The 13,503-nt window shown below is 35.0% G+C and overlaps 1 protein-coding gene across 3 annotated transcripts in view; it reads left to right on the plus strand.

Moving 5' to 3' along the window:
- The window catches only part of LOC6042203 (protein tramtrack, beta isoform), a 43,444-nt gene extending 30,215 nt beyond the window's left edge, over positions 1–13,229 (plus strand). For 2 of the 3 annotated variants that reach the window (XM_038258622.1, XM_038258623.1), the window contains exon 4: positions 2,954–5,413. In XM_038258622.1, the coding sequence (XP_038114550.1) occupies positions 2,954–4,362 (1,409 nt within the window). In that variant the 3' untranslated portion in view covers positions 4,363–5,413. Of the gene's footprint in view, positions 1–2,953; positions 5,414–12,121 lie in introns of those variants that run through there. The other variant, XM_038258624.1, reaches the window with a different exon arrangement.
- Positions 13,230–13,503: the final 274 nt, after the last annotated feature.

Genomic DNA, 13,503 nt, shown 5'->3' on the forward strand with positions numbered 1-13,503 from the left:
TGTGTGTGTTATTCCGGAAAAGCTAAAAGGGATTGTTTCTCGAAAATTTGAAAATCAAAAATTTCAACAAAAAAAAAGTTCGCGAACGCGTCATTGTCATGTGTTTTGTTAAAAGTTACAATCGTATACCAATAATCGTAGGGCAGCGTCAGTCAATCAATCAGTGTGAAAGATTTGTCGAATCTCTTGTTGCTTACTCATGCCCGGAACGGTTACGGAACAAAACTCAATGAGGTGAGTTTCCGGCTTCCCAAGCGCCGCAGCCGCAGTCGAAAATTAATAAGAGGAATGCTACATACAAATTTCACTTAAAAAAAAAAGAAAAAACAAAAGGAAAAAAATACTCCCGCCGGGAAGGGAAGTGGTGTCGTTGCGGGTTAGGATGTGTTGTAAAAAAGATGTGATTTCGAAAGTTGGAGGAGTTTGAGGTTGGAAAACGTACAAAATAACACAATTTTCTTTGAAAATCAGAAAAAAATATATTCTATTAAATTTTTGGTTAAATTCTTGAAATTTATCACGTGAAGCTGCCAGTTCAATGAATCATCTCTGCGGTAAACTTATGGCAGTAGGCCTGACCGGTTCGATATTTGTGACGTTTCAAAATCACATTCCATAAAGTGCTATAATTCGTCTAGTAATCCGATAATAATATTTACCTTTTTTGACATTAGTGGCGGTGTAGCATGTGTTCACGGCAAAAACAAACCACCACTACTGTCAAAAAGGTAAATATTATGATTGGATTACGATATTTGAAAGTGAAGCTGGCAGATTTGGATAGATTTAACTTAGCATAAAAACTTGAAGTTTTTGAAAATAATATCTTCTTTTTAGCATGCTAAAATATTCTACAGAAAAAAATCCGGCCCGAATAATGCTAAAATTTTCTTAAAAATCTCCTTATAAAATTAGATTTTGCTATTAACAGCTGGAATACTCATATCTGAGTAGGTTAAGACTTGACAAAATATGTGTGATTTTGGATGTGTGTGCTTACACGCAGAAAAATGATGCATATTTGATTCAACAAAACGTTTTGATTGTTTAAAAATCACGATTTTTGTTGAATTGAGGGTAAACGTAAACGTTACTATTTTCAAAATAAAAAAAACGGATTTTGTGGAGTATTTTTGTTAATATTCAACAAATTTTTATTTTTCTAAGTGTACTTTTTAAGGGGGTTTTAGACTATGACAAACAAACTCGCATTTTTTTGCGTTTGACTGTTTGGCATTTGCCAAACAAAGAAAATCTTTGAAAGCTGACGTTTCTGCAAACAATTGCATGTAAACTGTTAAAAAGTGCGCGTTTGTTTTTTTGTCAAAGTATAATACCTCCTTTAAGCCACAATCCAATCTTTTTGGAGGGAAATCTTTGGCTTATGTATGGAAAGATTATCTTCTCTTTCAAACCCAATAAGAATTACACCGTCCATTTGTCCATGTTTCCGTGTTTGTCTAAAAAGTTTTCCAGGAACTTTTTCTTTTGAAATATAGGAGAGAAGACCGGAACAAGAGTGGACGTTAATATTTTTTTTAAAAAATTTTCTCCAGCTTGAGAGCTTTGGTGTTAAATGAATAAAATGTAATGTGTAATAGTCAACGAAATTTGAAATCTGGGTTATATTTCCGCTGAATCCAAACAAAATTTGTTTCAAATTGTCACAGCGCTTTGAAATGTTGATATTTGAGATATTGAGTTATGCAAATACATTTATATTTTTAAAAAATAACATAACCTTGCAGGAACATTTTTCTTCCATTTTGTCAAAAATTGCAATAAAGTGTTTTGTTGATTTTCTGAAGAAAAACATCGAATTTTCCAAATATATGTTCTTCTTTACAGAACTTGCACACAAGTTTGCTAAAGAGAATTACAAAACTTTGGTATATCAGTAGTATCTTTGCGATTTTATCAATAATTTTTTGAAAATTTGAAAAAAAAAATGAATCCTCTAACTTTAGATTATGATATTTTTGTATTTTTCAAGTATTTGCTTTGAGATCAGAGAATCCTTTAAAAGTACCAATCTGTCAAAAAAATGTAAACATCGAGCAAAAGAAATGTCACTATTTTTTCTATATATTTTTTTTGCTGGATTAGTTGCGCAGCATCTCAAGGAGGCATTAGACTGCGGCAAACAAACAAACTCGCAAATTTTGACAGTTTGTCTGCGTTGTTTGTTCGCCAACATTTGTCTGCAAAAACAAATTTGCGTGTTTGTCAAACTGTAAAACGTGAAAAAATGCGAGTTTGTTTGTTTGCCACAGTGTAATAGCTCTTTCAGTTTAACATTTAAAAAAAATCAGTTTGTTTTGGTTCAATAAACTGTTTAAAACAGAACATAAGACAGAGTCATGCTCGGACTTTGACAAGTGCAGTGCTGCAAGCTAATTTCACAAATGTAAATGCATTGTGGCCAGTTTTTTTTTCCTTTTAAGATGGCTTTCAGTCTTAAAAGTCAACAAAAGTTGACTGTTTTTGCAAAATCTCAACTACCAACTCCACATCTCAGACATCTTCAAAATTTGAAAGCAATTACTACATCCTAGCCCAAAGAACAACCACACCATCACCACCACCACCACCACATCTGTAAACGCCTCTGGAAGTGATCCCTCTTAGCTTTTCCTGAAAAATCAGTAGTAGTCACTCTTCGCGCAACCAAACCAACGGATATTAGCGTCTAGTCCTAAGCTCAGCTCACATTTTGTACATATATTTACAATGAAAAACAAAAAAAAACACTGTGTCTAATAATTTTACTTGTTGGTGTTGGAAGCAAACAAAAAGCCCTTCCTAGCGGAAGTTAACTTTTAAATGCAAATATCTCATTAATTTTTACTGAAGTGCGGCCTGGGAAAATGGAATTTATACATGTTTTCAAACTTAACCCCCCCGGAAGAGCGTTGAATCAAAGTCCCGTTTTTGCTTGTTTTTTTCGTTGTAGATTCCAAAGATTCGTTCAACGAGGACGACGTAGCGCTCGACGACGAGGACGAGGACGGCGAGAATGGCGCGGAAGATTCGGACGAGGAGCGCGAGCTCAACTCGAGCTACATGGAACCGCTGATGCAGCTGGACGAGTACGACGAGCCGGTTGAGTTCAAGTACGACCCGAAGGCGGAGTCGGGCGAGCGGGCAGATTCGACGTCGAACAGTTTTCCGCCGCCGCTGCAGGCGAAACCGGGCACGCCCCCGGTTGCGGGGAGTACGGGCCGGATGCCGTTGATCAACGTGGTGCCGACGATGTCGCTGCTGAACCAGCAGCTGCCCAAGTTGGCGCCGCTCTCGTCGGCAGCGGCTGCGGCGGCCGCGGCTGCAGCCGGTCTGTTCAGCCCCAAATCTCTACCAAAGCTACACAAACGGCCCCGACTGATGGGCAAGGGGAACGGGATCACTGCGACGCAGACCATCCTGAACAACCTCAACAACAACCTGAACGAAAGCTTGATCTCGACCAGCGGCGGCGCTGGCTCCGGCAGCAGTGGGCTGCAAATCTCGAACGTCCTGTCGGGGCTGAACACGTCCGACATGTACGAGATGTTCTCGAACAACGTGATGAACTCGCCCAACACGCGCTCCAACTCGAACTCGCCGTCGACGAAGGGTCGCGTCCGAGGAGGAGGAGGAGACGGTGGGGACGCCGGTTCCGGCAGCGAGGGAGGCAGTGGCCGCACCCACAAGTACACTGTGATTGAAGATACCGAGGGCAGCGTGCGGGATTTCTGTACCAAAGAGGGTGACCACGTGTACCGTTGTAAGGTATGCTCGCGGGTCTACACCCACATCAGCAACTTCTGCCGGCACTACGTGACGTCGCACAAGCGCAACGTCAAGGTCTACCCGTGCCCGTACTGCTTCAAGGAGTTTACCCGCAAGGACAACATGACGGCCCACGTCAAGATCATCCACAAGACGGAGTACGCGCAGCACGCCTCGTCCGGCGGTTCGGAAGCCGCGCCCTGCAACGTCAACACCAACAGCAACAGCAGCACGAACGGGTCCACGACACCGGTTCCTTCGTCCGCCGCCCTGACCTTCCCCACCAGCGCCGCGCTCATCAACGCCGTCGCCAACGCCGTAGGTCTCCAGCCAAAGAATTCCACCTCCTCCGCCGCAAACTCTCCCGGCGGCGGCATCCGGATAGTATTCCCCCCGATCGGTGCCTCCTCCCCGTCCGCCGCCGCCGCCCCGACCTCATCCCCATCCGGCACCATCACCATCAAGAAAGAGTTCCAGGAGAAACCGACCTCGTCGTCATCGCGGCCCTCCTCCCCGACCTCGTCCAGCACGGCCACCTCGCCCAGCTCGACGACGCTGACCAACAGCGGAGCGACGGCCACGGCCACCGTTTGAAACCCTTCTTCCCCTCCGCACACACAATCACACACACACACACAACAAGAGGCTACTAACACTAAAGTCTGTCGGATGGCGCACAAATGACGTGGGATCACGCAGAACGAGATAGAGAGAGAGGAAGCGAGCTGCAATAACTGTTTTTTTCTTTTTAGTTTTTATTTTATGTTTTTGTTGTTTATTTAATTGATTTATTATTTTTCTTCGCGCAGACCGAGATCGTTAATCATTCCTTCTAAAGGGTATTTGTAATTTTAATGTAATTGGAATTGTACAGAACACACAAACACACAGAGAGAAACACACGAACACATGTGAATGCATCAAACGCAAACATAGTACTACGGTAGGACAAAAGTTGATAAACCCAAGAAACAAGGCTCTTACATTAATTTAACAAAAAAAATGTACTGTTTGTAATATTTTTTCTTCTTTTTTTGTAATAAACCTCACGAAACAATGCTAGAAATTCACCCCCTCACAAAATCACCCACAAAACACGTACTGAAATGTGCGTTGAAACAACCAACTTCACGCAAGTCTTCCCACTTAGAGAAAGTTAAACAATGCTAAAAACAAGCAGCATAAAAGTAGTACAATAAAAAAAACTAAAATAATCGAAACAGCAAGCGAAAACAAAAATATTTAACTAGTTCTTAGTCGAAATCATCAAATCTACAATTTTGTTATGTTTTCCTCCCCCTTTCCCCACCTAACCTTCTTGTGTAATCAAAGTATTTCGCCCTCGAAATCCAAACGTACTAAAACGAACCACAGAAAACACACGCGCGTCTCGCGAAGCATTAGGAAATTCTGTGATGATGTTACTTTTTTTAGTCGAGAGAAAGTACTATTACTTACCCTTAAAAAAAATCGTTTTCGAAGCTTTTTTTTTCTTTAAGTTCGCTTTGTGTTGTTGAACACACTTTTACGAAAATTAAAAGGTTGTTAATGGTTGAAATTATTGAAGAGTGAATAAATCGGTCAGCGATAACGATAAAATTAAACTTTATATTGTCGTCATCGTTATCGATTCCCGGGGCAGACGGTTATTACAATATTCATGTCACTGTAATAACCCATGCTGTTAAAATAACAGAAATAGTTATTTAAACCTTTTGCAAAATTAATTTTTGCATTAGTGTTTAATAACAGTTTATATTATCACAACAAACATTTAAATTGGTCTGATATTGGTTGAAAGCGGTTGAAATTTGGCAATACTTGGCCAATAACATTTTATGTTATTTATAACAAGTTTTGTTATTTGTTAATTTTGATTTTATTGTTATTGATTTTAATAATTGAAATAACAGATTGATAACATCTTAAGTTATTTTTCGAACTGACCTTTCTAGGTTTTTATTAAACTTAACAAAAAAATTTATTTCCAAGTTATTTTCGTCTGCTCGGGACGTCAGCAGTTGTTAATGAAAATATATCTTTTGTGATTTTCCTTTAGTTGAATGTATTGCTCACTCTGAAATTTCAAATTAAATATTTTTTTGAACTAGAAGTAAAGTACAAAAATATCAACTTTATCAAATTTCATCTTATTGATAATAGATTTCAAATTTTCAAAATTATTTTCAAAATACAGTTTTATTTTTTTGAAAATACAGGTTCATCAAAATTTGCTAAAAGTTGCCTTCTAACTTTTTAAACTTTTTTTTTGTATTTGAAAAATCTGTGTTTTGAAAACTTTTTTTTTCTGTCCATTACATGTAAAAAATATCATCAGGCTTTTGAAAAAAATTATCATCAGTTTTATTGGAAAAATCATTTCAAAATTTCATCCTATTTTTGTCTACTACTATTACCACAAAATATAAGTTACGTATTTTGAGATAACTATTTAATGATTAATTTTTACATAAATTATCAGATTCAGAAAAATCTGCAAAGCAAACTGTCTTTCTGTGAAACTCACATTTACCATTTCTTTTTTCTTTTTTTTTTCAAACTGTATTTTGTGATTTTTCAAATTTTGTTATACGTCTTCATTGAAAAAATTCAAAAATAGTTAAATTTTTTGTTTATAATTTTTCACTAAATTTAAGGAGATATTAAATTATGGCAAACAAATAAACAAACAAACTTTTTGACAGTTTGGCAGTTTAGGAGTGCAAGTTTGTTTGTCATAGTCTGATACGTCCTTTATCAGATTTCAGAAAATTTTATAAATCTCATCAGTTTTATTATGTTATTTTTTTTTCAAATTAGTTTTTGTCAACCAACAAATTTGTCAAATTGGACGTTCAAAACCGTTTATTTAAAACATGTTTAATTATTTTTGTTCTCAAATGTCATCGAATTTCTTGAAATCTGCTAAAAAGTCACCCTCGTTTGACCAAAAACTGAGAACTAAAACCACAGACACAAAGTATTTATAGCTGCGTGTGTTAAAAAAAAGTTTAGCGAACTGTATTTTGCATAATTTTATAAAAATGGTCCGATATTTTGACTACTGACATTTTAATGACAGTAAACATTTTAATTTTTTTGAAACCGACTTTTTTTATATTAGCATTTGTAAAATGAAACAATTTGGCAATTAAAAGAAAAACTTGTCTTGAAAAATATATATTTTTTAAAGAACTTTCGAATTTAAAATTTAAGCATTTAAAACAGTTTTCAAAAGATATATTTTTTTAATAATTTGCAATCATAAATTTATTTTAGTACATATTGCATTTTTCCAAAATATGTGAATTTTGAAAACTGATAAATTTTGTGAATGTTTTTATACTTCGGCCAAATCAGAGCTCTGAAAAATGGATTTGTCTCTCAAATTGAAAATTTACTCTGAAAAAATTGTTTTGCCGATGAAGTGTTCGGTGATAGATGACGATGACGATAATATCATGTTAAACGTTATCGTCTCCCAATCAAATAATTGTTAACAACCTTGACTTTTAGCTTCTTCTCAACCATATTTCTCCAACACTTTTTGGGACGCCCACTTTTCTCAGATTCAGCAAAGGGGCAAAAAGCGAAAAATTAATCAAATAATAAAAAATTACATTATAAAAATTCAAAGTCTGAGATAGTAGTTAAATCGACAACAGCAAAAAGTTTAAAAAATAAAAGCAAAAAAAAGAGTCTATATTTTACCGCAAAAACATTTTAAAACGACTTTAAACCAGAACCACTAACAAGTAAGCGAGTGTAACGGCAAAACACAAACACGAGAAATAATTCTAGTGTCTAAGGGCAATTTATTAGTGGAAGTAAGTGTAGTAGGTCTTTAGCTAGTAATATTTATACACCACAAACACACACGTAGAGAGCTAGTTTGTTTTCTTGTTTTAACAAAGCGCGAATTCACGCAGATTCATAAAGTTGACGGATCCCCTTTTAAAGTGGAGACTTTGGCGCGAAAATAATCAAATATATATATTTAAATAATCAAAAATTATGTATTTTAAGTAAACTTAGGTTAGGTGGTTTTAAATGTCGTGTTTTAAATACCTGTTGTATTTTTTTGGTTATTACTTCTCCTATTAGATCACACTTACACAAACACATAAGCACACCTCTGTACATATTTATTCGATTGGAGTTTACTAGTGGAGAAAAAACAGAAACAGTACTGCAATACGATAATAATATTTTGCTCTTATTTTTCACGAGCACCGATCCTCACACCTCCGCACTAATCAAGTTAATTTTAACCAACGTCATGCAAAGGTAGATAGTGCAATTTTAACGTTTAAGAGCCTTTCACACACTCTCACACAGCTCACACAGTTTGTTTTTTTAGCAGAGCTAGGCCGTAGGAACAGTGTGCGAGAAGCAGTTAGTTGAATTTTTATCAAACAAAAAAAAATGCAAAATATTTTTTTAATGCAACCAATTTGTTTTTATTCTTGTAGTTTAGTAGCTTTTCACCTGTGCACCCCTAGTAACGTAACGTACTTTTGCATAACCTGGCACAGCCTGCTTGACTGCTAGCGTTTAACACACACACAACCACACACTACTATTGTTTCTACTGATCTACAACAAAACAAAAACAAGAAAAAAAGTGACAATTGAGAGGAAAAAAAAAGCAACAAGTAATTACTATGTTTTAATCGTAGCATAATTATTAATCATTTTTGTATTCTTTATCGAATATATACATGGTAAAATATTATATTTTATAATTATTAATATATCAACGCATAATTACACGCAAACACACACACCCCCTACACAAAGCATATATTTAAAAGGAGTAAACATAAAAGCAAAAATGCAACCCTTCAATAAAGAGAAAAATGTATATGTACAAAAAAATAACAAGACTTTTTTTTCATTCAGACAAAGTTCCGAAACAGAATCAAACCTGCTTTGAAATGTAGACTCCCCGGACCTGGTAAAAGCTACTGTCAAAAAAGGGTGAACATTGTTTTCGTGACACTCCTCAAGAAAACAAAAAAAAACAGATCTGTTTAGTGAACCCAACAATTGGGAAATCTAAATCTTTAAAAATTACCTGGAATAAAAAAAATCTATATTTTTCAAATCCAGAAAAAAAAAATATCAAATTCTGTACATTTTCAAGTTTTAAAAGTAAAAAAATAAAAAAAATGCTCAACGGAGCACATCAACCAGAGCTTTTGCACCAAAACTTTTGTTACAGACATATAAGTATCTTGAAAACTACGGGAACTATCGATATAATTTTTGATTCATCCCCTAAAGTACAGTCTACCCAATAATTTACAACAAAGTTTGACAATTTATACAATCACATTTTTGCAGAATTGGGTTCGTAAGTTTGACAATTTTGATATAAGAAGACAGCAAACTTCCTTGGTTGCTGTGCACCCTTTTTAAGACCAAATTTGTAAAATCAGATTTTATTTCAAGAAAATGTTGAAATTAATAATATTAATAAATCTTCATTTTTTTAAATTTCGATTCATAAGTTACTAAATTTAAAAAAAAACATGGTAAATTCTTCAAAACATCATATTTAAAAATACTTAATAAATTAGCAAATCCAATTTTTCATAATTTTTATGATTATATAATTTTATGATTATCGAATTCTTTGATTTCAACATTTAAAAGTGGCAATTATTTTAATAATGAAATTTCAACATTTTAAAGATCACTTTTTTTGCAATTAATTAATATTTTAGAAATGTAAAAACTTCTAAAATTAGGTTCGTAAATTCTTGATTTCTAAATCTACATAATCTTCAACTTAATTTTTGTAATTGTTAATTTAAAAAAAAATCTTGCTTTAAAAAAATATCAATTTAAAAAAAAAGAAAAAAATATAATGAGGAAATATTTTTTCTTAATTCTAATTTGTTAAAAACCTGAAATTTTAAAATTTGCGAGCTCACAAACAAAATCCTCAAAATTTTTAAATTGCCGAGCTCCAAAACTCAACAATATTACGATTATTTTCAAACTCTGGATCTACAAAAAAATTGTTATTTTAAAAATTTCTAAATTTAGAAAAATAAGACAATCAAACTCTTAAATTGTTCATAAAACTTAATAATATTTGTGAATTCACAATTACAAAACTTCGAAATTCTAAAAACAAAAGTCTAGAATTCTATAGTTTAATGTTTTATGATGTAAAAAAATCTGTTCCGAAATTTGAAAATTTAGAAATTAACATATATGATATTCTGAAACTAACAATTTCTTCTTAACTTATCTAGTCTAAAATAAAATATTTAAACAAAATATAAGAGTTCTAAAATCGTTAACTTCACTATCAAATTAAAATATTTTAGAATTTCATGCCAAAAAAATAATAAGTTTTAGAATCTTAAATTTTAAAATTTTAAAGAGCTTATCTTTTTATTCCTCTTCTTCAAAATGTATTAATTTCACAATTTAAAAAATCTCAGATTTTCAGAATTTAAATCTAACAATTTTAGTAATTTTTTTTAATGTTCTGGAGCTTTGAGTTCTAAAATCAAAATTTAACAAAAAAAACTTCTAATTATTTGAATCCACAATACTTAAAAAAACAAAAATAAAAAATAAACAAAAATAAAGAAAAGATTTTTCTAATTGAAATTTCAAGAATTTAAAACTTCAAATTAACTACGAACAGAAAATTACAAATATACAAAACCAAATTATAGCCTGCTTCATTTTAGGCTCTGAAATTTTAAATTGTGCAGCCCTATTATTTTTTTTATTCATAAGCAAAAACAAAAATGAAATAAGAAAAACCAAGCTTTGTGGACATTTTAAGCTTCTTCAATTCTCACATGCTTAAGGTCTTCAATTTAAAAATTTTCATTTCCCGGATTCTGAAACTCACCAACTCCTAACTTCGAAATATCTTATTTCTGAAACTCTGAAATTAAAAATTTTGAAAACATACAATTTCAAAAGAGAATTTTGAATTCTGAGGTGAATATCGTAAAAATAAATATAATTTTACAATGCTTGAATATCAAAATTTAAATTTTTTACAATATCATATATTTCTAAATTGCTAAAATAAAAAAAAGTGGAATCTAAAAATTTCAATTTCTGAAATTTCTTAAATATTATAACTTCGAATTTTCAACACCATAAAATTTTTCAATTTCAAAGCTCTAAAATTATTTTTCTTTGCATACATTCTTTGAGTAATAATTTTTTAACTGTACTAGGTATTGCTTATTTGTTAAAATTCTTTAATTTTTATTTTCTCAAATTTCAAGATACCGTAAAACAGGGTGACTTTGATAGCTGGGGTGACTTTGATAGGTTTGATATTTTTCCGTAAAATGAAGAGTACAAATTAAATACGTACGGAATGGTATGGAATCATACTGACCGTGGTAGAGAAGTATTCAAAGTACGTCTAGAAACAGTTTAAAAAATGAAAAATAAAATAAAACGTTAGTTGAATATATTTAGGAAAATGATTGATGATTAGTATTGTTTTAACATTCTCAAAGTGTCATGATTTACTCAATAAATATGATTTCGAATCGGAAAACGGAATGTCATTTCGGATTCTCTGGACAATGTTCCACTAGAAGAAGGTAAAATAAGTTTGTAAATAATTAATAATAAGTGTTTGGAAACATTATTCAAAAAATTCTCCAAATTTATAGACATTTTAAGTAGTACAAATTTCATATAAAATGTGAAAACTTATGATTTATGTTTCGAATTCAGTTACAAATGAAATATAAATCGATAATAATATAAACAAAACTAGTTTCAACGAATTTAAAGCAAATTTTTTACTTTTCAACAATTCTAGCTTAAATTTATATGTATTTTGTTAAAAAAAAAATTAAACTTAGTTAAATAATTATAAACATTTATTTTTTTTTTCTTAAAATAATATATCAGCATCTTTAGCGATGGTACATTTACGTAAACATAAAAATTAAACACATTAAATTTGATTTTAACAAGAAAAACTATGACTATCAAAGTCACCCCGGAATTCAACATAAGTATTTTTAAGATAACTATTTTTTTACTATTAAAAAAAACTATTTTTTCAAATATAGTGCATGGACGTTATGTGGCCTATTTCAGTACATGCATTAAAAATAATAATCATGAGAAAAAACCTTACCAGTTGGAAAATATTCCAAAAACAAAGTGAAATCCTATCAATGTCTCCCCGGTTTACGGTTCATAAGCAATTCATAATTGATTAAAATATTTAGATCGGTCATTTAAATAAAAATAGCGTTATATTTAGATAACTTGCAATAATTAGCGTGCAAATCAAACCGGCTTTAAAAGAAGAAGAAAAACTAAAAATCCGTTATTCTTGTTTCAGCCCTCGCCGACAAACCGGAAATCACCATCATCCCGCAGTTCAGCAAGCCCGCCCAAACGATCCCCAATCCGCCTTCACCACCAACCGCGACGATCACCCCGATGGACATCACTACGGACGAGGTCGAGGCCATCGACGACGACGACGCCGAAGACGAGGAGGACTCGGACTCGGAGCTGGAGTTCATCATGCCCAAGTTTGAACCCGCACCAGAGGAGGACTGCTCGATCGTGGAGCAACCGGAAAGTCAGGATCAAACAAAGCAGCAACAGCAGCTCTTCTTACACCAACTGCAGCAGCAACATCTCCAGAACCTGCACCAGGCCAAGATGCGACTGATTCAGCAGAACGGCAACGGTAACGTCACCATCGGTAGCGACCCGGAGGACCAGGAATTGGGTTCGCCCGAGACTCCGCTGTCCTCGGGCCGCACGCCGTCACAGGACTCGTTCGACGGGACACCGCATGCGAAGCAACCGTCTCGGCGTCGCGCCCGCAGGAAGAATCTCTCGCCGGACGACCAGGCGGAAGCGCTGACGGAGATGTCCGTCCGCGGCTTGAACCTGTTCCGGTACGCGCAAATCACCGACGGCGTCTACCAGTGCATGGAGTGCGCCAAAGAAAGCGTCCAGAAAACGTTCAAGAACAAGTACAGCTTCCAGCGGCACGCCTTCCTGTACCACGAGGGCGCCCAGCGGAAGGTTTTCCCGTGCCCGGTGTGCAACAAAGAGTTCAGCCGGCCGGACAAGATGAAAAACCACCTCAAAACCACCCACGAGTCGTACACGGCCAAGGTGGACAACGGTGCCGTCGCCGGAGGTTACCCGCTAAACTTTGTCATCGAACAACACCCGCAGCAGCCGCCAAACAAGATCGACTCCGCCGTACTGAGCGCCATCCAGCTGCACCAGCATCTCAACATGCAAAAGGAACTGCACAGCCAGCAGGCCAAGTTCCACCAACTGATCTCACCGAACAAAGACGGCGGCGTCGCGCCTGCGACCATCGTCGTCGGCACGCACAACGGCTCGCAGTAGGCGACGCGACTAGATTTCTCAAATTAACTGCATTTTTAACCATTTTACTAGCTGTAAGCCACCCCAAAAAACACCCACAGACTGCAACTAGTCTTCCACGTGCTTGAAAAGAGCGTCGATTTTCGCGACGCCACATGCATTTATTCTCGAATCGTGGCGTCATTTTGTTTTGGTTCGTTTGCAGCGGTAAATGCTGATCACCACCACCGCACGAGTGCCTTAGCCTACTGCGACCGCGCGCGAGACAAACAAGCACGTTTTTTCTTTGTAACAAACGCAACAACAAGACTGTCGGTAGTAGTTTCTTAGCGTATAAGTCGAAAGAAAGGGTTGCAAAAAGTAGCC

This window comes from Culex quinquefasciatus, chromosome 3 (genome assembly GCF_015732765.1).
Source record: "Culex quinquefasciatus strain JHB chromosome 3, VPISU_Cqui_1.0_pri_paternal, whole genome shotgun sequence".
Lineage (NCBI taxonomy): Eukaryota > Metazoa > Arthropoda > Insecta > Diptera > Culicidae > Culex > Culex quinquefasciatus.